Below are 25,753 nucleotides of genomic sequence, written 5' to 3'. Positions count from 1 at the left end.
AGGTTAGGAAGAAAAAAACTGAGACAAAATTACTGCCATTTTATTGTATTCCCCACCCCTGTTTTAGCTGGAAATTCTTTTTAATTACATTTCTTTATCATGTATGTGTGCGTGTGCCTGCATGCACACAAGTGCATATATGCCACAGCTCATATGTGGGGGTCAGAGGAAAACTTGCAGGAAGTGGTTCTTTCCTTTCACTGTGTAGATCCTGGGAGTCAAACTGAGTCACCAAGCTTGGCAGCAAGTGTTTTTACACACTGAGGTATCTCTCATGTCTAATTGCTGTCATTAAAAATAGAATACTTTTATTATTTTTTGAGAGCTGTTTCCCTACACTTAACCCCTCCCAGATCTACTTCTACTCCATACCACCCACCCAACTTCCTGCCCATGGACAGCCTCACATCCATGAGTGTAGAAGCAGCACAAATAAGAACTGGTAGGCTATTTAAAAAACAAAGCAGGGCCTAGAGAGATGGCTCAGCGGTTGGAAGCATTGGCTGCTCTTCCAGAGGTCCTGAGGTCAATTCCCAGCACCCACATGGTGGCTCACAGCCATCTGTAATGTGATATGATGCCCCCTTCTTGTCTGCAGGTGTACATGCAGACAGAGCACTGTATACATAATAAGTAAATAAATCTTTAAAAAAAAAGGCAAAGAGGGCATAAAGGAATTCTTAAAGGAAACCCATCATAAGTTACTTCTAAAGAGAAAGCACTTTTGTGATATACGTGTTTATAATCTAGGTTTCCATATACCCATGCCACTTTGAGTAAAGCATAAATACCAGCATTTACATATAAGATGCTCAAACCCTTTCACAGACCTGCAGTATTAACAGTGTTAAGATTTTTAAAAGTCATTTTGCCAACCTGTAAATAAATCTGTCTTTATTCTTGAGACAAAGTCTTACTCTACCTCCCAGGCTATCTTTGAACTTACTATCTTCCTGTCTCATCTCTCAAGTGCTGCTCTACATAGTAAGATCCAAATTTCTTCTTAAAATAAAACACTTGTACCCTTCAAAACTTCAGAAATAAAAAAGGAATAGGCAGGAGATTTAACTCCTGGGTAGAACATTTGCCCAGCATGGGCAAGAGCCTGGTTAGATCTCTACCAAAAAAAAAAACAAACAAACCCCCAAAGCACACACATTTATCATCTGGTCCTTTACATACTTATCAAAAAAGTTTGCTTGTGGATTCTCTATGTTGAGATTTCTTTAAAACTGAAATAAAATCCACATGCCATGAAACTCATTCCTTGAAAGATATAGTGTATTTGTTCTTAGTATTATTCAATGAATTGTGCAACTACTGTTACCTAAATCTAGACTACTTCCATCGATCTAAAAGATTCTTCTGTCCTGCTAAGAGCCCCCATGTTCTCCTCTTATTCCTGGCAAGCCATTAATCTGGTTTTTTAGACTGACATATTCTGAATCATTCATACACATGGTAGCATACACTATGTGGTATTCCTTTTTGTTATATTATCAAATATGTCTAAACCTGTTTCATTTTCTATTTTTATAGATGTTAGTCTATAAGTCACTAAACAATTTGGCAAACAAACCACAAAATCTATGCCAGCTGAATATGGAGGGTAACAGGTTCTGCTATAAAAGGGCTCATTTCCTGCTAGACAGAGTAATGTACACACTTGGGATATCCCTATTTGGATGGTTGAGTTAGAAAGATTATAAATTCACAGCTAGCCAGGATTACATGGTGAGTTCTGAGCCAGGTGGGATACATTGCAAGACCTTATTTCAATATAACAAACAAAACAAAACAAAAACCAAACCAGAACAAAACAAAATCATTTAGGGTTATACTTGAGAAAAGCTGACAGAGACACTTCTGAGGCTACTGTGTGGCCACGATTCATAGATCATCTCTCCTAGTCCTTTGCTTTCCTTCCTAAATATATAACATGTAAGACTCTCAAATTGGAGTCAAGGTATTTCAAACAAAGCCTGTCGGCATTGCACATTATGACAACATGTACAATCAAAAAGTATACTTCGTTGTGTGCACAGAACCAAGGCAGTCACATACCATGACTGAGCACTGCTAGAAACATCTCAGATTCATTACTGTTTGACTTTTAATGTTTTTAGTCCTTTTTATTTTTATTTTTTATTTCTTTGTTTTTTTTGAGACAGGGTCTCTCTGTGTTAGCCTTGGCTGCCCTGGACGCACTTTGTAGACCAGGCGGGCCTCGAACTCACAGCAATCCTATGTAGAACTCTCTATGTAGACCAGGCTGGCCTAACAGAGATCTGCCTGACTCTGCCTTCTGAGTGCTGGCATTAAAGGTATATATCACCACATAGGGCCAGAATGTGTTTTTATGTCTATCATTAGTTTCTCTTCTCATTGCTGTGACAAATTACTTGACAAAGCGACTTAAGGAAGGGTATATTTTTTTCATAGAGAGTACTGCTCTCCATGGTAGAGAAAGTCATGCCTGCAGGAGTGTGAGGCAATTTCACTTTGCATCCATAATCAGCAATCAGGAGAAATGAATGCTGGTACTTAGATCACTTTCTCCTTTTATTCAGCCCATGCGGTAGCACTGCCCATGCATATGGTGGGTATTCTCACCTAAATTAACACTATCTACAAATAACCTTTTAGACATTTGCTTTTCAAAGCACTGAAAAGTAGGCTCTAGAAGCAGGCAGCCTCTTGTAAGTATAGGCAAGGAAGCTTGACTGAGTGTTCCCTTTGCAACTTTCTCTGTGTGCTAGCACCTGTATATTAGAGCCATGAAACTATTGGGTCTGTGGCTGACGTTTGGGAAAGCAAAAGCCCATTGAGGTTAAGCCATATCATAAAACAACTCTACAGGAATTGCAACTCCTGACTTCCCTTGACATGCATAGGCTTTGTAGGCACTTACAACACGGGGCTGCTGGTGCTGGTGGTATCCTGAATGTTATTTGAGTTTACTTTAAATCCCAGCTTCTTAGGCTGTGAGTTATAAACTCAGATTGTGTCACCTAACTGACTGTGAGTCACAGAACCTTGAAAAGAATGAAAAGGACTAAGCTGGGCGTGGTGGAGCATGCCTTTAATCCCAGCACTCAGGAGGCAGAGGCAGAAGCAGGTAGATCTCTGTTAGGCCAGCCTGGTTTACACATAGAGTTCCAGGACAGCCAGGGCTACATGGAGAGACTCTGTCCCAAAACACCAAGCAACCAACCAACCAAATAGTCTTTTTCAAAAGACTTTGTTTTTTTTTCAAAAACAGTCTTGTGCCTCTTTTTCTGGCACTTACTGTTTTTCATTTCTGGGATGACGTCCTGTGTCTGCATATACAGAAAGAGTGCTTCAGTTCAGGATTCTGCCTGGTCTTATGAAATGGAAGTCTCCCCCTCCCCCAATCCCTGTCTACCCTTCCCCATCCCTTTACTTCCAAGCTCAAGTTTCACCTTCTTAGCCTGACCCACCCAGCACTGGATGCATAATTACCTAGCACAGTCCTTTAGAAAGGCAGGCTGCAATTGCTGGACAGCTAATTGAAGGCCAGGGACAATAAACATCTGCCCTAAAGCCATGAACATAGGGTAGAGCTTTCCAGTAATCAATCACTTACTTCCAAAATGCACTTGGCAGAAGCTGGTTTTCTAAAGGGGAAATTGGTCTTCACAATAATGTCTACACACCAAGTTCTCGCTCAGAAGAACAAAAAACAAAAAACAAACTTAAAAAAAACCCATCCATTGTGTCCAACGGGTTTGTTTTGCTGGTTAATGTATTTTATATTAGAGCAAATTTTCTCTAAAGAATTTTCCCTTACATTAATTCAGTTTTGTCATTCTATGGGAGTAAGTACATACTCTCATTCTTTCCTTTCCCCTATGCCAATGAAATATAATCTTGAGGTCAGTGGCAGGCCAGCTATGGTGGTCACCCCAGATCTCATCTCAGCCCCATTTCGTAGAGCATTCCAGGACACTCTCTTTACAGAAGTGGCTCACATGTGAGGAGCAACAATCAAATGTAGTATACGTTAATTTTCTTATATGGGTTAAAATATAATTGTAGAAAACAAGTCAGTTTAATAATTTCTTCTGAGATGCTTATGTCTTAACTCTGGATCAAATGCAGATAGTAAAGCCCATTTCACTTACTAGCATTTAACTAAATGTTCATAATCTTTAGTACAATTTCAACACAGAGCATGTGCTACCATGGAATGCTGACCAAGGACTCAAGGAAGGTTGAGCAGAAAAATATGCTCCATTTGCCAACCCAACCATCCAACTACTCCCTATCTTTCTGTCTACTTATTTACCCACGTATAATCCCACCCCAACCATGCACCTATCTACTCATCCCTCTACCAACCCTTCATTTATCCATCTGTCCACTCAATTTTCCATCCATGTATCTACTCATTTACCGATCCAAACATTTATCTATGTAACTGAGGAACCAGGAGTTAGACACACTCCTCGGTAAGCCATCAGAGATGCCATGGCTAAGTACTAAAGATGGTAAGCTTCCAAAATGGCTTGCTTCTTCCTCACTCTCCTGACCTGAGACAAAGTCTGGCAGCTTAAAGGCCTTGTGGGCTTTTTTTTTTCCTACCAGTAAGGCCCCTGCTAATGGACAGGCTTAACAAGTTCATGGCAGTATCAGGACATGCTACACAACAGTTCTGGGCCAATTAACTATGCAATTTTTCTTCTAACTGACCAATGCTAAATCAGGAGAGCAAAACACTTCAGAGACTTTAAAAGTCCCCCTCCCTTAAGAACATACTGGGGTTTTTTGTTTCCCGAATTCCATCCCTGGGATTTAGAGAAGGTTGTTTTCTCTGTGTGTGTCTGCTGCATACACATGTTTCCTTGCCCCCAATAAATGCCTTTCAACCACTTCTGTCTGTGCTTGTTTATGGTGGTTAAGATTTCTCCACTGCTACCTGTCATGCTTAAGTTTTTCTTGCCTTTTACTTCTTTGACTGGCAGAGAAAACGAATCTGATTGAAGAGCCCTAGATTATATCTTAATGACATACACATCCATAATCAACTCATTCATCCTTTTATCCATCTGCCCACTCATCCATTCAGGTGCCCCATCCATTTATCCGCCTACTTATCTCTGCATTCATTTACCCAAGGACTGGTTTATTTGATTGTTCCCTCACCCATCTATCCATTTGCCAGTCTACTCATCCACCATTTATTTGGCCCCTAGTCTATACTGGAACTTGTCTGATAAATAGTAGTGAAAAATTAAAATCTGGTTCTTCCAAACTCCCCATCAGGAATGAGGAGGGCAAGTCCAGAGAACATGACAATGGTGTGAAAATACATCCATGATATTGAATCCAAGAGTCATCACCCCCCACACATACACTATCCCAGTTGGCAGAGGACTTCACTGTTCACAGTATAATAATGGGCATGTACTTTGAGGGTGTTAAGAAAAACTAATTTTGGTGTCACAAAAAGGAATACATGAACAAAGTGAAAGTAACTCAGCTTGGCAATTTCTTTCTGCAAAAAGGGTGTGTTGTGCCCCAGGATAAAGCTGGCAGAATAGCAGCACACATGGCCTAGATGGCCTCAGTCTTTTATCTCTAACATAATGGGGAAGGATTGCTTGTTCCTCATTGGCTGAGGTTCAACCTTACTGTCTACTACTTATAGGCTAATTTAGAATGTAGTGGATGAAAAGAGAAAATAGAAAGATAGAAGGTAAAAAAAAAAGCATTTTAGGAATTCCAGGAAGCCAACTACACCTGGTTAAACAAGATTATCTCAGAAAGAGCTAACAAAAGAACTCTGGTGGAAGAAAGAACGGAAAAGGAAGCAGACACCAGCCATTAAGCCTGATGTTAAGAAAGGAAATGACCCAAATGTCTTACAAAGCCAAACTCTGAAAAGCGGAGTTACTCAACAGAGGTGGGGGATATATAATAAGGCTGCAGTTATCCAGTGCTCTAAAGCCCCCACGCCTACCCCACATAAGACAGAAGCTCCTTTATTATTCTTCATTGTAAATGCTTTCCCTTCACTTGTGAATGTGAGAAAACTGATATGGGAACAGAACTCACTAGCATAAAGGTATATGGAAAAAGCAGGGAAATCTCTCCTAGTGTTAGAAACTGAATTGAGACCTCCTCCCAAGTTAAGGTGTTGAAGCCGAATCTTCAGTATATTAGAGTATAACTTTGTGGGCAAACAAGGCATTTAAAGTGGTGGTTAAGGAGAAATGAGGTCACTAGGATGGCTCAAGCTAATCTGTCTAGTGAAGAATTGGAGATTAGGACAGAGAGACACACAATGAAACAAATGAGGACACAGCAAGCTAAAAAGAGAGGGTCGGGAAGAACCAGCCCTTCCTTTGACCTTGCTAGAGATTTCAGCTTCCAGGACTGGGAAGGGCTCAATGCTTACTATTTAAGCTATCTGGGCTAAAGGACGTTGAAAAATCTCTCTATTGCATTTCTATTTGTGTATTTGCACACACACACACACACACACACACACACACACATTGGAGGACAGCTTATGGGAATTGGTTTTCTCTTTTCACTGAATGTATTTCAGTGATGGAACTCAGGTCCACACAGGCTTGGTGGCAGGAGACTTTACCAGCAGAACCGTCTCACCAGGCCCTGTGAGCCCACTTATTTTTTTTTTAATGACAGCCCTTGAGAAATCAGAAACTGAATATTTAAGAGACTCACAAATGAGTGATGGAATGCATTTGCAAGAAACAGACCCTGCTGGTTGTAATAAGCTTGAGGATTCAGCATGAAATCCCTGACAGCAGTGAGAAACTCTAGGAAAATATCTTCAGAACAGGGAAGAGAGTGGGGACAAGTGAGGCGGGGTGCTCAGGACCAGGTGTGATGGAGGGAGAAAACACCACTGGAGGGTCACCATACCCAGCTACCATGTGTTTTTCTCTTAATCCAGCAGATTCCCCCAGTGATTTCTTATGTTCCATGTACCTTCTTGTTTGTTTGTTTGTTTGTTTTGAGACAAGGTCTTGCTCTATAGCCTAGAGTTGGGTTTTGAATTTATGAGCTCCCTCCTCAGCCTCCTGAGTTCTGGGATTATAGACATGTGCCACATGTCTAGCCCCCACAAAATTAAAAAAAGAGATTTACAATTATGTATTTTCCATTTAGCTGTAAATATTTATAATTCTTTTCCTACTACAGGTTAAGGTCCTTTAAGATCTTATACATATATATGGAAAAGATGTTAATAGCTAGATGTGATATAACCCCCCCGTAATCCCAGCAAGTACCGAGGTAGGAAGATCAGCATGCGTTTGATGCCAACCTGTGTTACACAGTAGTTTCTGGTGTGAAGTGACACCATATCTCAAAAATTAAGAAAATTTTAAATTGTAAAATAAAGAGTTCTTTCTATTTGATTTGGGTAAATAACCAACAAATAGAAATAAAGTATCTTTACAACTCTGCATTATAGACTATCTTTTATTTTTATTATTCTTTAATTCCTTAAGCATATTATTTCTTGCTGATCCTCCAGAAACTTATAAATAATCTCTGGGAAAAGTTGAAAATTACTTTTTAACATTCCTATTCTAAAATTTCATTGGCCTTGCCAGTCTTTTACACACACACACACACACACACACACACACACACACACACACAGCAATTCTGAAAATTGCTAGTTTTGTAGCTCAAAAACAAACTACTTCTGGAACTAATTTCTTCAGAGTAGTTAGGCAGTGGGCTGAAAGACACAATCATGATAAATAAAGCAGAGGGCTCCTCCTCCCTTCCTCCTATCCCTGTGAGCTCTGACAATGCTAACTGACACACATAACCGCGTGTGCACATACACCACATGCACATTATAGCTGTCCATGGCGACATTCTCTATACATAGCAGTATGCTGCACCCCCCCTACCCTGCACAGCTGGTGCTCAGCACATGACTGACTCAGAATCCAGGAATAAAGCTCTAATTGTCCTCTTCAGACACTGCTAAATTCTGTAGGCGGATTATTCAGCAGCCTTTCTTACCCATGGGTGCATCGGTTTAGCTGTGCAGATTGTTAAGTAATTGCAGGGATTTCTGAAGTAGGCATGCAGAGTATCAATCTGGCCACCTCAGACTCATATAAATATGTGAGACTTTTGAATAAGGCTAACAACAGTTAGTGGGAAAACATGTAAAACAAGACCTCATTATATAAAGCTCTTAAAAGCATACATCCAAATTGGTTATTTCTGCAATGTAACCTTGAGCTTTGAAGTCAGGTTTCATTTGCATATTGCACCAAGCACACATAGGAAAAATCTTCACTCAAGAAAGACAGTGGTGCATGCTGATTTGCACACTTTCACTGTTCTCTTTAACACAGAGTTATAGATATCTGCCGATATACACTCTTCACTTTCCCCTTCCACAGGGGAAAGATCATAATGTGTACACATCTTATCGAATCCATCCTCTGCACAGCTCAATAGTTACATCTACCCCAACAGTCTGAAATTGATTGCTGCAGGTAACACTATAACAACACAGATCTTGCTCCCTCTGGGGAATCAAATGACTTCTATTTTAAAGCTTCAGGTTAACTCATTAAATAAGCCCAATTTGGAAAACTTGGCTAAAATCCTTTCTGGCAATTCTGAGACCACGGCTCACAAACACAGCTGTGTGCCAGACAGTAAAAGTATGTCTTCAGTTAAGTACCTTTGTTCAAGGATATTAACTGGACATTTATTTTTGTCGCCATAAAGCATTTCACTATAACGAAAACACAACAGCTATTTTAAGAACACTAAGGCCATTACTGCACTGTTTTTCTGGGCAGGGCTGTAGAATCCACAGGTTCTCTCTCTGTCCTCCAAACTCTAAGATCTCACTAATGGTGGAAATCACACTCCATTAGCAAAACCCAGACTTGATCTGTTAATCTAGCATTCACCTTCCATAAAGATGTTCACTCTCAACACAACTTTTCAGCAACACCAAATCCACAATTTACCCACCTGGGAGCAGAGCATCCCTCCTCGGCTTGCAGTGTATGGGGAAGTGCTTCTTTGTGTTCACCAGAATCCTCTGACTGCCTGTTTGGCTCAATAGGCACTTCCTGTGAAGAGCAACACCATAAGACACGGAGTCATCAAACTGCCTGCATGCCTGAGACAGCTGTTATTATGGAACCCCTCATTTGTGGGTTTGCTTTGTGTGCCTGTCCCACAATGCCTGTGGCAAGGCCTGTTGTCTCCGATTTGAGATCTGGTCACAGGACATGGCTGTTCATATCCACAAGGCACTTTAATAAGATCACTGACTTAGGACCCCTGCATCTACTTCAGTTCCAAGCAGGAAACAGAACTCCTATGTAAGAGCTGTAACCATGTGACAATTGGCTAAAAGAAACACAATAAAAGACAGCTGGTCACAAGTCCTTACTGCAAAACGTCATGGTCTAGGACTTGTAGGGGCTGGGATTCTTAATCCTGATTGAGAAGGCATGGAATTCTCAGAGACCACACTGAACCGTGGTTAAGGTAGAGTGTAGTAACAGCAGAAACAAGCTCTCCCTAGGTCTGTATGCGTGGACAAACAGGCCACTAGCCTTCCATGCATAACATGGGTGGTATCTTCCCCCTCATATCAGATAGACAGAAAAAGCAGAGAGAGGGACAGGGGAAGAAGAAAAGTACGGGTAAAGTGACCAATAGTGGACACTAAAGTATTGATAAGAATATATAGGTCTCGAAAGTGCAAAGTTAATTCAAACATCAAAACTGTCTCCTTAAAATCGTACAAGAGGGCCTGGTATGGTGGTACACACCTGTAATTCTATTACTTGGGAGGCGGAAGCAGGAGGATAGCAAGTTTGAGGCCAGCCTGGTCTATAAGTGAGTTCCAGGTCAGCCTGAATTACATAGTGAAACCCTGATTCAAAACTCAAAAACAGAAAATAAAACAACAAAGAGTAGCTGGAAAGGGCTGAGGGCATAGTTATGTAATATGAGAGCCTAATAATCATAAGGCCCTAGGTTCTATTCGCAGCACTATGATGGGAGAATAATACATTTAATTAATACATCACTAAATGCATTTTACCAAAGTAATTTTATGATCTCAACTATTCAGGAGGCTGAGGAAAGAGGATCACAAGTTCAAGGTGTGTCTGAACTGCAAAGTGATCCTGTCTCAAAAAAGAAAACTAAGGTAAAAAGAGGGCTGTGGGTATAGATCCATGGTAGACTGCTTGTCTATAATGTACAAAGTTCCACCCTGGGAACGAGGGAAGGGGGATATAAATAGAACAAATAGTAGATAGTAAAAGACATCGATTTTTAAATTTTGTTTTTTAACCCCACCCCACCATCAATATTTCAAAAGTGGATGGGTAGGATGTGTTGAAGAAATGGTTCAGCATAGTTCCTGCTACTCTTAGAGAGGACTGAAGTTCACTTTCCAGCACCCAAATTAGGCAGCTCAAAATCTTCAGTAATTCCAGCTCTAGGGAGTACATCTGGCTTCCATGGGCACTAGCACACATGTGACATACACATATACACACATGAAAATAAAATCTTTAAAGAAATGGCTAGTGCATGCTAAGCCTTTACACAAAGCAATCATTTTCACTTCACTAGATAAAGTGACTGCTTCCCATAGTCTCCCAGACCCCAGAGTTATTTGCTTAGCATGAGAATAGATATAAGCTAATTAAGTACAAAGATGGTGAAGTGAAAGTTAGGAAAGAGGGAGCTGGAAATGAAAGAGATGTGTTTGCATAAATATGGCACTTAAAATGATAATACTAGAAACAATTTCATCCCCTTACATTTCAAACTAGAAATGACACTCTTGCAACTTAGTGAGCCATCATATATGCTGAGTGTGTCTGAAGTGTTTTAAGGTGGTGCTCTGTGCAAGCTAGGTCAGGCTTACCTGTGAGTAGTAATCTGTGGACGGTGATGAACGGGACCGTTCATGAATATACTGGGGCCTCTGCTGCTGATCTAGACCAGCATCCAGAATATCATCTGCTGAATGGTACCGCCCAGAACTCTTGGCTTCCAGAGGTTTCTTCTGTTCCTTCCAAGATGCTTGGTATTCTGCAAAAGTTCCAAGCCTTTTGGGTGGGTTCAATTTCTCTGAGGCTTTTTCTACTTTCCTGTCATCACTGAGGAACTCTCCACAGGAGGTGGCCCGTGACCTCTTCTGGAACCAGGGCTCAGTACTCTCACACTCATGGCCCTCTGTCTGTGGCCTCTCGGCCTTCTCTCTTGGGGGTCCACAGACAGCTTGCCTATGGCCTGGCTTCTGGAGAAGAGATTTACTTGTTTCTTCAAAAAACTTCCACCTGTCAGCAAACGTACCCACAGTATCCTCAGGTGTCCTGACATTAGGATGAGGATTGTGGTCCCCTGAAAGTCCCACTTCGTTAATTTTCTCTGGCTCAGAATAGGATTTCAGTTTCTGCTCTGTTGTGAACCGTTTCCGGCCTCCAATTCGAAGAATGTGGGGTACACCACCTCCAGAAGAGGGTAGCTTGGCCAGCCCTGCCTCACTGAGGCGGGGAACAGTGTCTGGCTCCCCAGGGAAAGAAGATAAAGAAGATGAGGCAGTGTGGTCACAAGTCCTGTGTTCTGGTGGTCCCGAATACTGATCTGCTGGGGTGGGATCTAAATCACGGCGCTGGAAAGAGGTGGCCTTCAGGACACGTGTCTGAGCCTCCTTCAGGTGCTCTTTATAGGTACTGGGGAAGGGACCTTCTGGGACAGCTCCCACATCAGCTCTCCAGTCACCAGCACAGTCTTCAGCTTCACTGTCTCCAGCCAGTGTTACAGTGCTCTTGCTTTTCTGCAGCTTTGCTCTGCGCATCTGGATCTCATTCCTCAGTGTTGTGGCAAAACGGTCACTTCTCCGTGTGGGTTTACCCATCTGGGTATCAAGCAGTGTCAGTTTCTCGTTTCCACAATCCTTGCTATTCTCAGGTCGCCATGCCCCATCTTGGGTCAGAGAGTGCAGCATGGGTGTCCTCTGACGAGAAATTCTCCCACTCTCTCCATCCACCACCTTGAAGTCATTGCCAGGACACTGCAGACTAGTTCTCAGAGTGTGGCTGGCTCTAGGATGCTCTTGGATTCCTGAGCAGCAGCCTTCAATCCCTGCATTTAGCTGGTGATGCCCCTCTCTGTCCTGAGAGGCCAGGGTCTCCTCATGCTGCTGTGGGTAGCCCCTCTGGCCCACTGGGCGCAAGAAAGGATATTCACGGTCCACAGGAGTTGTTGTGTCTGAATGCCAATAGTTACCTCGGGGTATCACAACTTGGGCACTCCCCTGCACAGGCTGCCTGGGGGGCACAGAAAAATGGTGGCTCCGCCCTCTGTCATCTAGCTTCTGGTTGGTAGAACCAGGCCACCTCACCTGCATAGGGTTGTCATCCTGGGATGGTGCAGGAGGTTCCTGCAGACCTCCGGCAGGAGTTATGTGAGGCAGCTCCCTTGGTGATGAGAGGGTCCTTGTGCTCTCATCACTGCACTGCCGTGGGTGTTGGCTCCCATGGTAAGACTTCAGGAAGTGTACGTCTGTGCTGGACAGGGAGAACTGGAGCCTGCCTGAAGCCCCTGAAGGTCCACCTGTTCTATCATCAGAGAATAGCCAACGGCAATCTGGGTGGCCCTCTGGCTGGTAAGCCAAATTTCCTATTTCTTTGCCACTGCTTGGGTGTGCAAGCCTCCACTGTCGATCGGTAGTTTCCAGTCTGCGGTCCCCTCGAGGTTGCACATGGGGTAAGGTAGTAAAATGCTGCATACCAGCCTTTTCATGACCCCTAGCTGCCACAGCAAAGCTATCACTTCGCAAAGGAGGTGCAAGAGGAGGAGGAGAAGATGGGCCTTTTTTCTTGTCAGGAACATACCAGACAGGCCCAAAATTGGCTCTCCCAGAAGTGGCTATTTTGGGCTCAACATTATCCTCTGCCCGTGGGCTTTTACTACTGTTACCAGGAACCCTGGGTGTAAAACATGATGGCCTGTCCTGCAGTCCCTGAGGATCACTTGCAGACTGGCTTTGTCGGCCACTGCCTGGCCTGGAGGCCTCCCAAAGGCCAACTTTGTAGAGAATGTTCTCAGTGGAAGAGGCATCAGCCTTGGGCAAGGTGTGGTCAGGGGTGCTAGAACAGGTGGAAAAGGAGCCATAAGCGGAGTCTCGCTTGCTGTGGCCACCCAGGTGGTCAATGCTGCTGTTGGACTTGGCAGACGAGAGGTGTCCAGATGGGTAAAGCTGGGAGCTGTGGTCCAGGCTGTCTATGCTGCCCACGGAGCTGAAGTGGTCAGAAGTGCGCTGGAGGCTTGTGTGCTCCCACGAGCCAGATAAATCATGGGAGGAGGAACTATAAGGAGAAGAAGCACAAAGAAAGGTTTGCAAAGAGCAAGATCTGAGGACAGCAGCATTTGTGAGTGTAGCTGGTCCTCCACAGAGAAGGATACTGAACAGTAACTGATTGGTAACAGGGGAAGGGGGCATTTCTGAGGGTACACTAAAAAGACTATCAAGCTACTGAGTGCCTTTTAAAATCCTTTTCAATGCTACTATATTTTCTTGAACTAATGCTCACAGTGATGCAGGCAGTGCCTAAATTAACATTTCTATGGTCCTTCATTGGTTAAGAGCATGGACTGGAAAAATGACAGCTCATGTCATTTTACCTCTTTAAAAATTTTTAAATTCATTTTGTATACATGATGTGTGTGTGCGTGTGCATGTATGCATGCATATAGGCACATGTCATGGCACGTGTGCATAATGGAATTGGTTCTCTGCTTTCTATGGGTTCCAGGGACTGAGCTCAAGTCATCTTGCACTGTAAGCACTTTTATCCCCTGAGCCATCTCACCAAGTTAATTTAAGCAGACTCATAACATCCGATTAGATTGAAACAGCAATTAAAACTCTTCTAACTTAGCTGGGAGTAGGAGCACATACTTTTAATCCCAGCACATGGCATAGGTGGAGGATCTTTGTGAGTTTAAAGCCAGCCTGGTCTACAGAGCACGTTCCAGGACAGCCAGGACTATGTAGTGAGAGCCTGTCTTGAAAAGCAGAACAAGGCTGGACAGTGGTGGTACACACCTTTAATCCCAGCACTCAGGAGGCAGAGGCAGACGGATCTCTGAGTTCTAGGCCAGCCTGATCTACAAAGCGAGTCCAGGGCAGCCAAGGCTACACAGAGAAACTCTGTCTCCAACCTACCCCCCATCCCTGAAAAAGAAAATAAAAACAAGGAGAAATCTTCTAACTTATAAAAGCAAAGGGCCAGAAGGATTCAGTGTAGAATTCTATCAAAACTTTAAAGGAGTAACATCAATATTCCTCAAATTATTCCATAGCAAATATTTCTTAATTTTTTATGAAGCCAATATCATCCTGATACTAAAACTGGACATAGACTCAACAAAAAAAGAAAATTAGTTTTGAAAGAATATGGATGCAAAAGTTCTCAATAAAAATACTTGCAAACCCAATTCAAAAAACACAAAAGATTATCCACCATGACCAAGTCATCTTCATCCCAAAGATGTAGGGATGGTTCAACACACAGAGGATATATATAATAAAGGCAATATATAGCAAGCCTATAGCCAACATCTCCCTAAATGGAGAAAAACTCACAAGTTTTTCCACTAAAATCATGCCCCACTCTGTTCAACATAGCACTTAGAGTCTAAGCTGGAGGGAACTAGGATACAAATAGGAAAGGAAGAAGCCAAAGTACTCTTATGTACAGATGATACTATTCTATACATAAAGAGCCTAACGACTCCATAAAAAAAACTCCTACAGCTGAGATGCACTTTCAACGAAGTAACAGGATGTAAAATTAATACATAAAAATCAATAGCCTTCCTATATACAAACAACAAACATACTCCAAGAAATTGCAGAAACAATCCCATTTATAGTAGTATTCAAAATAAAACAAAAAACTTAGAATAAATCTAAGAAAGTAGAAAAGTTGTATCACAAAAATTTTAAGGCAATGAAGAAAGAAACTGAAGAAGAAACCAGATGGAGTGGCCTCCTATGCACATTGGTAGGATAAATACTGTGCAAATGGCCATTCTACCAACAGCAATTGACAGACTCAGTGTAATCCCCATCAAAATTCCAACACAGTTCTTCACAGAAATTGAAAAAAAAAAAACTATTGTAAATTTCACATGAAAATACAAAGACCCAGGATAGTTAGAACAATCTTTAACTAAAAGCAACAACAAAAGGCACAAAAGGCATTGAGGTTATCACCATCCCAGATTTCAAGTTGTGTAATAGAGCTATAGTAACAAAAGCACAGCGTGGTACTGACATAAAAACAAACACATTAACCAATGAAATAGAACTGAAGACCCACATATCTGCCGTATTCCAACAGCCATCTTTTTTTTTTACCCAGAAAAAAAGCCAACAAATCACATTGGAGAAAAGACTGTATCTTCAACAAATAGTGCTGGTCAAACTGGATAGCTACATGTAGAAGAGTGAAAACAGAGTCTTATCTCTCACCCTGCATAAAACTCAACTCTAAATGGAACAAGGACTTCAACATAAACCCTAATAGCCTGAATCTGCTAGAGGAGAAAGTAGGGACTATGACTGAACCTATTTGTATATTTTTAAATAGCCAAAGGAAAAGAAAACATGAATATCTCTCTCTTGAGTGACCTAAAATAATTATATGAAATTCAAATTTCAACTCAAAGTTTTACAGCAACACAGTCATGTTCATCTTTCTACATTTTGTGTTACAATAGTTGAGTTGAACAACTAACAGAGCCAGTGAAACTAGCCCCTTATGGAACAAGCTACAGTGCACACAATTCATCTTAAAGAAGCAATCCAATGAGAACAACTTTAGATACAAAAGAAACTTCAGGAACAACATTTATTTTTCATTCTGAAATACTTAATTACAAATAGTTCATCCTTAAAATCTCAGTTGGATACTGACTGAGGTGAGAAGCAATAAGCTTTACCAGCAGGATGGTGTGTTACTCTGCTCAGGTGAAGGATTAAACTTTTCAGTCTCTTTTGGGCTACACACGCACACTCAAACTACACACACATTCTTAGTCAGGATTGTGTCTAAGACAGAATTGGTAGTTTTCTGAGAAAATAATTACTCTGCAGAATAGTCTCTTACTGGCAAAACTAACAGGATGTTAAATGCTTTCCTTAGAGCTGACTTCCTCTGCGTCAAGAAAAACAAAAATAAAAATAAAAACCAAAGCTATGGTTGTATGACTTTTGGGGAGAATAATGATGACAACGAAAACAGCAACTAGGCTAAAGACAGAGCTGGCTAAGTCATCTGAGGTTGTCAGATGACCATTTGGCTTTGACACCACTTTCTTTAAGGACAGACCAAGTCCCCCATGAGTAGAATATGTCCCTGATCATTCACTACCACTGGAGACTTAAATTTGTGCAGCTATAAATAGCATGAAGTCTAGTTTCTACACAGATGTGGGTAGCACGGATGCTTCTCTAATGGAGTGACTGGCTAAGCTGGTAAGTGGAAGATTCTATCATTTTCAAGTCAATTCAATGCGGAAACACGAGGCACATTTTCATCCTGTTTTACTGCTCAGTTGAGAATCTGTGCTTTTTCAAAGTAAATACCATCCAGTCTTGTTGCTGGGGATATTATGTACTACTGCATTTGAGAAGTAGTACTTCCTTTACATCACATAAATACTATACTCTGCTATCTGTTATCAGAGAAACATTTACTAGCAGCCTCAACGGAATTTGAGATGGTTACAAGAAGAAGAGGAATTGCTGAGCTGGGGATATAACAGTGGTAGAGCGCTTGCCTGGTATGCAAGCGGTCCTGGGTTCCATCTCTATTTGGTCATGGAAGAAGAGAACTAGATATGGTGGTGGCAGGTTGAGGCAGGAAGGTGGCCACTAATTCAAGGATAGCCTGGTCTATTTAGCAATCACCAGATCAACCAAAACATATATAGTGAGACCCTATCTCAAAAACGAGGAGGAGGAAGATGTGGGGAATGGGAGGTACATGGTTTCTCTTATGCAGAATGAATGGGGTGGGGAGAGGGGGGAGGAAGAAGAAGAGGGCTACTGGGATGGAAAAATGTGTAATAACTAAAGGTAAATATGAACAAAGTCTAACAATATATGTGTATGAAAGTGTCATAAAGAAAAGCATTACTTTATGTGCTAAAAATATAATCAGAGGAGTAGAGAACTGGGTTGGCAATTAAGAACACTTAGTACTCTTACAGAGGACCTATGTTTTATAACTACCTATAACTTCACCTCTAGCGTTCTGAAACCTTAAGGCCTCTACAGGCACAACTTTTGTGTACACACACACACACACACACACACACACACACACACACACACACATTGTTAAAAATTAATAAAAAATAAAATTGTTTTTAAAAAGTAAAATAAGGGGCTGGAGAGACGGCTCAGTGGTTAAGTGCCTCCAACACTAGGGAGGCAGAGGCAGGCAGATCGCTGTGAGTTCGAGGCCAACCTGGGCTACAAAGTGAGTCTAGGACAGCCAAGGCTACTCAGAGAAGCCCTGTCTCGGAAAACCAAAAAAAGTAAAATGAGGGGCTGGAGAGATGGCTCAGTGGTTAAGAGCACCATCTGCTCTTCTAAAAGTTCTGAGTCCAATTCCCAGTAACCACATAATGGCTCACAACTATCTATAATGAGATCTGGTGCTCTCTTTGATATGCAGATATATATGTGGTCAGAGTACTATATAAATAATAAATAAGTAAATCTTCAAAAAGTGTGTGTGATAGAGAAATAAAGTAAAATAAATATTTTCTTAAAATTAAGAGAAAATCCGGACATAATGTGATGGCATGTACCTATATTCCTAGTACTTGGTGGTTAAAGAAAACAAAAATTAGTGAAAAGATAAAAAGAAAACACTTAACATTATTTTCAAATACAGAAATGCATGCATGTATATAAGCATACATATATATATATATACAAAATTATGCTTGCACACTTTTATTTGTGTACATATATGTGGAATGCATGAGCATATATACATAAAATAACACAGATGAACATGCACACAAATATATATAGCCACACAGGTTTAGCCACACAAGCATAGCCATACACAGGCACAAATACATGCAGAGAGAAAAACAATTCATACATTCATGGAGATATACTCATGTATAATAAACACATGCCAAAAGCATACCAGCTATCATTACTATCATTCTTCCATCTGCACATGTGAAACATTAATCACAAGCATCTATAGAGTACTGAAGAGTAGATGTAGACACAGTAGACTCTCCCCATAAACATCACCTGCTTGCCAATTCATGGAAATATCTCCCAAAAAAAGTGGTTCCTGAGCACACTGGAATGCTATGGAAACCTAACCTGCTAGATTCAAAACCTTGATGCCCTACTTAACAGTCCCAAAGAGATTCCACAAGAAGAATAAACACTGATGCTTCCTCAAAAAACACCCACAAGAGAAAAAAAAAGCATGATCATCTTTTGTCACTTAATTTTCTGTTTTCTATTGTCAGATATTTCTGTGATCAGTGAAATATTCTGTTCAAACCCTAATTGTGCATCGGTAGCCTTGGCTATTCTGAAGTCAAGACACTCATGGGAATTTCTGAGTACTCCCAGAATGTCACAGTTACAGAGATCAAACATGATTTCTGGTCTCGGGGAGAAGAGTACCTACCTAGCCTGGTGTTGGTTCTTCCAGGAAGAAGAACTGCTAGTGTTCAGAAACAGTGAGGCTGCTGGCTCAGGGTGGACATCGAAGAACTTGGTGGCATGCCAGGAGTGAGGCCTCCAACTTGGATCACTTTTCCTGGAAAAGAATGCAGACACTGAGGAACTTCACATACTAAGACGTCTTCCTCTCTGGGACAATAGCAGGAACCTAACAAAGGAAACTAGTGGTGCCTGCTGGCACTCAACACACACCATGGCTCACAGCTGCTTTCTACTGTATATAGGTACACACATTATTTCACATGGTTGCTAATGCCCAAACTGTCACAATGCAGACTGGGAATCATAAGCTCTAATGTCACCCATAGTCTTTTTAATTTATTCCTCCATAAATGAATAAGATTATTGTTTGTCAATTAGAAATTTATAAACTTTTTTTTGAGACAATGTCTACTGTACTCCAGGTTAGACTTGAACTTCTGATCCTCTTGCCTCTACCTCCCAATTCCTCAGGAACACCCCCAATCCCAGTTTTATGTAGTGCTGGGGATGGTACTCAAGAGTTTTCTATATACGAGACAAACACTCTACCAACATAGCTATATTCCCAGCTCTTATTTTGTTGTTGTTGTTGTTGTTATTATTATTATTATTATTATCATTATTATTTGTATCTTTTAAAAAAAGATTTATTTATTTTATGTATATGAGTACACTATCTTCATGCACACCAGAAGAGGGCACCAGATCACATTACAGATGGTTGTGAACCACCATGTGGTTGCTGGGAATTGAACTCAGGCCCTCTGGAAGAGCAGAAAGTGCTCTTAAGCCCTGAGCCATCTCTCCAGCCCCAGTGAATGTCTTTTTTTAAAAAAGCCAGAGTATGTGTGAGACCTTGGAACTGATATCCAATATCCCTAAAACAACAAAATACAGTCGGCAGAATACAACAAATATGGAGACCTACCCAAGGTCCCTTCAACTCCAAAGTTACTGCACGTAGCTACCTTTATTTCTCAGAGCTCCAATTTAAGACAGAAATGACCTCACAGTAGACAGTTTTTTTTGAGCCAGTTAAGAATGAAAAAAGAATCCACTGAACAGCTTTAGGTAAATAACAGACTAGATACTTTTCTCCCACAGGCAAAATTTTTTTTAATGTTATAAAATAAAGAATATTTTCTGCCAGGTGGTGTTGGTGCACTCCTTTAATCCCACCACTCGGGAGGCAGAGGCAGGCAGATCTCTGTGACTTCGAGGCCAGCCTGGTCTAGAAAGCGAGTCCAGGACAGCCAAGGCGACACAGAGAAACCCTGTCTCAAAAAACAAAAAACAAAAAACAAACAAACAAGCAAACGATATTTTCTAAGATAAAACTGAAAAGTATTAAAACACAAACCTTTTAATGACTTTCATAGTTTTAATGAGTATGCAAGGAAAAAAAAATAAAATGTTGACTTTAATGATAATTTTCCAGGAACTAGAAAAAGAATAAAATGGACGAATTCATCACACCTCAGAAGTAAGGAATTACAAAATCAGGAATGCATCTCATAGAGTTCCTCAAATTTTTCATAAGTAAGGCTCTAACCACATGCCCCTCATTTTCTGCTCCATTTTCCTATGTTATAATATCTATAACTTCCCCCCTCTCTTTTCAGTTAATTCATAAGAAAAAAGATCCAGACTGACTGAATGTGAGGGCAGAGGGGAGGGAAAATATGGCTAAGTAAAGAAAATGCCTCACCTATAGAGACACTATTCACACCTCCATACTAGAATGTCTTAAGATACTAGCTGAGGCTATGGGAGAGAAATGTCCAAGAAAACTACTATTAGTAAGCAAATTCTAAAATCATAGCAATAAATTTGTTTTATACAAAATGTGTAATAGATATTAAGTGTCTATAACATCTTTGCTATCCTCCAATTAGTTGGATTTGTGTCCCTTCACCTTCACTGTGAGCTCACTTAAGGTAACCAGCTCAAGTAACATAGTGGAGCCAGATATGAAAGCTCGGCCTGTAATCTTAGCACTCAGGAAGCTGAGGCAGGAGAACTGCTGTAAGTTGGAGCCTAGCTTAGGCTACATAGTAATTTTCCAGCAAGTCTGAGTTCACTGTGTAAGACCCCATTTCCCTTTAAAAAATAAAATAAAGGTAACAAAATAGGAAGAAATAACATTCTAGGTAATTTGAGCATGGTCATAGAAAGCCTGTAACTTCTTCCTGCCTGTATTAGAATGTTTTCTCTGAAGAAAACCATGTAAGAATTATTAGTTAGCATGCCAGAACCAGAGCCTGATGCTATGGAAGAGGGCTCTCCACAGCATCTAGGAGGATATTTGTGTACAAGGTAGCTAGGAGAAGTTCTCCAAGGCTAGAGGGGATAGACTAAGAAAAAACAAAGTGTATTTCTGAGAAATATGTACAAACAATGGATTATGTTCTGTGAGGACATGAAGAACTGAAAAGCAATCCAGAAGGTCCTTAAAAGGAAGATGGCTCAACTGGAAAAAGGCACTTGCCACACAGGCCTGAAACCCCAAATTCCACTCCTAGAAACCACATAAAGATGGAAGGAGAATACTAATTTTTGAAGGCTGTCTTACACAACTATACAGTGCATATACATTTCATAAACACACACGCACACTGATGATAATACTGTTATTTAAAAGACAACACACAGACAGATGTGTCAATGTCAAAGTAGTCAGCAGTTGAGATATTTAGTGGGACTCTTTTAAGTAAACCAATGAAGACAAACAGTAAAAAGGGATAACTGAAGATTGCAAGAATAGTGAGGATTTCAAGAAGACGTAGGACTACTGTGTTTCTTGGGGCTGCTTAAAAAATAAACAAATGAAGATTTACAGAGAAAAGAGTTATACTCCTATATGCAATCGTTGATGATTACAGTGCCTACCAGAGTCAGTAAAATTTTCCTAAAATGCATGTGATTGTTTTCACACCCTTTGAATTTACCATGAACACATTTGGGAATCAATGCATTAGTCTAGTTAGCATTGCAGATACTCCAAAACAGCTGGGGCTGTATTAATAAGAAACAGACACATCTAGAGGATAGTTGGCATGTCATTCACAATTCTGAGGAAATAGTGTGTTCTCTGATGCCACCTACTGGCCCACTAGTTCTACCCATTCTCAGGCAACAAGAGTAGATTTGAAATCCACATAAATAAGGCTTTCCTGTTTCCTCCACTGCAGGAAACACAGCCAGACGGGCTTTAAGCCCATAGATACATATACTAGGACACAGACATACCGCAGTGGGTTCCACAGCAGAAGAGACAAACAGCTTACCAATACAAAAACTGGCATAGAGTGATAAAAAAAATAGTTTCTTGTTCTGTTTTTGTTAGTTTGTTTTGAGACAGTCTCTTATTGTACAGCCTGGGCTAATTTGAACTTGCTATGCAGCCTACCTACAATTGCCTCAAAATTGTGACTGAGCACCCCAAAGTCTAGTTTCTGTTTCATTCTCTTAATTATTAGCATAATATGATTTGGGTTATTTTTTTAATCATTTAGAAGACAGCGAAGTTGCCCCTCCTCCCCAATACAGTCTGTGTCTCTCCTGCCCCAGTTAGTTTTGTGAGTGGTCAGTATACACAGGAGGCCTGGCTATTCAGACTTCCGGAAGCCTACAGAATGTACTCAGCACATTCTCCTATCTGGAAATTGTGACTAGGCCGGCTAGAGGGTTGTTTCCACATACTGAGAGTGAAGGAAGAGTTCTTGGTGTTTTAGAGAAACTAAGACATAAGAGGCAGAAGTTGGAAAGACCTTACTTCATATAAAGGGCAGCATAGAAATGTGCTAGAAATACTTGGGCCTCAGTGGCTTCAAAAGCACCAGTGGGAGAACCCACAGTCTCTGGAGATATACAAAGCCACCCCACCTGCTGCAAGGCCCACAGAAGGCAGGATAAGGTCTAGGCTAAGAGAGTGAAATTTAGCTGGCCCCTGGCAATTACTTCCACTTCGAGTTCTTCAAACAAATTAACGAAGTACCTTCATTCAGAGTGGACCCTGGCTTCCACATTGTATACTTCCTTCCTTCTCTCACCAAGCTTCTAGAGTAACTTTCTTTCTCCCTGAGTCAGTTTCTACCTCCTGCTAGTTCACCTCTCAGGGGCTACACAGTTCTGGCCAGCCTCACAGTTTTCTCTACCCCTATCTCGCCCCCACTACCAGCTGGTGGCCCATCTTTCCAAGAATGAATCCCATACTCTGAGGTTCTCTGACGTAGCCAAAGGTTATCAGGGGGGATCTTGGTCTAGCAACATCAAATGGGAGTTCTCAAGCCCAACAAAGATCTGGCCCAGAGTCAGGAGCTCAGGGCTTAGTGGGGCAGACATATCTGCTCTGGCCCAAGATCCCTTTGCCTCTGTTGTGTAACTACAGCCTCTGAAACATCTTCGCCATGAGGAAAGGGACAAGCTCAGAAGGTTCAGGAAGTTAACAAAACTTCCCAGGTTCAGTAAACTCAGAAAGTTACAAGATTCACAAGACACCTCTCAAAGTTAGAAAAGTGGTGAACAATTGCTGACGAGAAAAGACTCTGGAACTGTCTGCTAGCTGTACAGGGAGCTCCAGGAGTGCAGCTTTTGGGACTCATTATTCATGCTGGGGTGGGCTTGTCAGTGTAGCTTATAGATGCCCTTGGGAAATCTATGCTCCTGTAAATAGCCCCCGTAAACTCACTGGTGCACTAAGCTAGACCTGGGTAGAATTATTTTTGGTCTGTCATCAAGTGTCGTGAGGTGAACAGACATTTGTGCGTGTCTCCCCAGAAACAGTCACTCACAAACACCCTCTTCTTGCTTTCCCTCTGCCTCTCTAGTATTCACAGCTCTGTGCTTCGACTCAGGTGCACTTGGTATTACTGACTTTGGCTTGTATTTTCATCTAACACCTGGCTTAGCCATTGAAGGACAACTCCATGGCTTTGTCTTCATACCCTCTCCCCTCTTGGAGTTACCACTCACTAGTTAGAGCATCTGTGGGCCATGTCGTATCAGCCCATTCAGCTGAGAGCATTCCAGAGAGCAAGACTTAGTGAAATGTTGTTAACCATTTGGCTTGTATGTTCCTTGCAAGTTAAGTTCACATACATTATAAAGGATACATTAGAGCACTCTTAACGATAACACCATGTATCTACTATAAGAAAAACAGTAGCTATGTCTGAAGTACAGACATGCAACCCCATCATTCAGGAAAATCTAGAATTTGAAGCCAGTCTGGGGCTACATGACAAGTTCCAAGAGCCAGCCTGGGATACACAACATGGCCCTGTCTCAAAAATAATCAAAAAATAAAAACAGTAAAACAAAACAATAAACAGAAGGAAAAGAAAGAAATGTTGACTGCTTAATGGCACCGTGGGAGAGTCACAGAACAATACATTCCTTCCTAGGCAGTGCTGTGGATGGGAGCATGGTGCCTGATAAGATCTGCTCCTATGGGATAAGAGTGAAAGAGTTCCTGCCTTTATACATTAGAAGAATTCGGGAAAGATACAAATGTCCTAATACACTCAGCAGATGAAACTGATACAAGCCATCAAAGGCTAGTAACAGCAGCAGTCAAAGGATGAAAGCTTCACAGTTCCTCTTCTCCCAGCCAGTACAGTCACCTTATCTCAGCCCTGGCCAGAGCAGGGAACTGGCTTCTGTGTCCTCCCATCCTGTCCATGTCACACTACTGACTGCTGAAAGAATGTTACAGAATAAACTCTCACCATACCTATTACAGGAGCACACCCAAATAAACCATTGCTTTTCTTACCTTTAGCCACAACTTTTTACTAATGTTGGAAAACAATGAAAAACAAAGGATAGCTCTCTATCCTCTCTACTTGTGATCAATAACACGTCATTTCCAGCTGCCTAACACATCAGGCAGCATTTAAAAGAACTCCAGTAGAATTCCCTGGCCTCACTTCAACAGAATAGATAATGTTGGCCAAGACACAAAAGGCATTCAGATGTGCAGCCATTAATGCAACTATTACAAATAGCCCTAAGGAATAACAGCAGAGCTGATGAATCTAATATATAACAACAAAGACACCAAATGGGGTATAATGACTCACATCTGTAAGCCCTGCCCTCAGGTAGTAAAGGCAGAAGGACTCCCACAAATTTGAGGTGAGCGTGTTCTACACAGCAAGTCTCCGTCTTTAAAAGGGAGGGGCCACAGATTCAGTATGTCAGAGCCATAGCTGATTATGTAGAAGATCTCAGTTCCCCCTGAAGTTCTGACCATGTAGAAGTTTCAGTTTCCCTAAGACTCCTCCCACCCTACCCCCCCCCCACACACACACCCAGGACTTTTAGAAAAGGCATCTTACCTAGTTCAAATCTTTGAAGAGAGTCAACAGAGATAAAAGGAGGCAGATGTTAAACAATCCTTGCTATAAAGGGCTAGATGGAAATGCACTGAAAATACCCTGGGGATCTCAGTAACTACAGAAGTGCCACTGGGAGACCCTCTGGTCTGGGGGTTGGGGTGTAAAAATGCCCCAAATGGACAAGTCCCACAGAAGGCATAGTTGAGGGGGATGCTTCTGGAAGACCTAGGGTGGAGGGAAGGTGGAATTGAGCTAGCTTTTGGCAACTGCACATACATATTCCTCTAATTCTTCACAAGATATAAAAAGCTTTGTACAAGCACACGGTAGAATCTAGCTCTCTTGTCTGTCTCAAAAAACAAAAACAAACAAACAAACAAAACCCCTTCTTAGAGCTTGTGGTTATGCTCAGTATCCCCAGATAAAATGTTATTTGAGAATTTAGAAGGCTCTTCTACTGCAAAAAGGACGAAGAAATAGATGAGATATACACTCAACAAAGATATGTTGAGCCTTGACCATGAGAGAAGAACTCCATTATAAAATAAAATAAATGACAAAGACTGGGCCTACTGTTTATGGTGGTGCACACTCAGACTGCTGTATGTGAGAGGCTGAG

The 25,753-nt window shown here is 41.4% G+C and overlaps 1 protein-coding gene across 2 annotated transcripts in view; it reads right to left on the bottom strand.

Annotated features, from left to right (window-relative positions):
* The window catches only part of SHROOM2 (shroom family member 2), a 145,040-nt gene that overhangs the window by 37,749 nt on the left and 81,538 nt on the right, over positions 1-25,753 (bottom strand). For both annotated transcript variants that reach the window (XM_084790577.1, XM_084790578.1), the window contains exons 3-5: positions 18,756-18,887; positions 10,934-13,382; positions 9,010-9,110 (exon numbers count right to left, since the gene is read on the bottom strand). In XM_084790577.1, the coding sequence (XP_084646703.1) occupies positions 9,010-9,110; positions 10,934-13,382; positions 18,756-18,887 (2,682 nt within the window). The remainder of the gene's footprint in view (positions 1-9,009; positions 9,111-10,933; positions 13,383-18,755; positions 18,888-25,753) is intronic.

The sequence above is a fragment of the Acomys minous genome, assembly GCF_964271855.1.
Source record: "Acomys minous genome assembly, chromosome: 7".
Taxonomy (NCBI): Eukaryota; Metazoa; Chordata; class Mammalia; order Rodentia; family Muridae; genus Acomys; species Acomys minous.
This window is presented reverse-complemented; position numbering and strand designations above follow the sequence as displayed.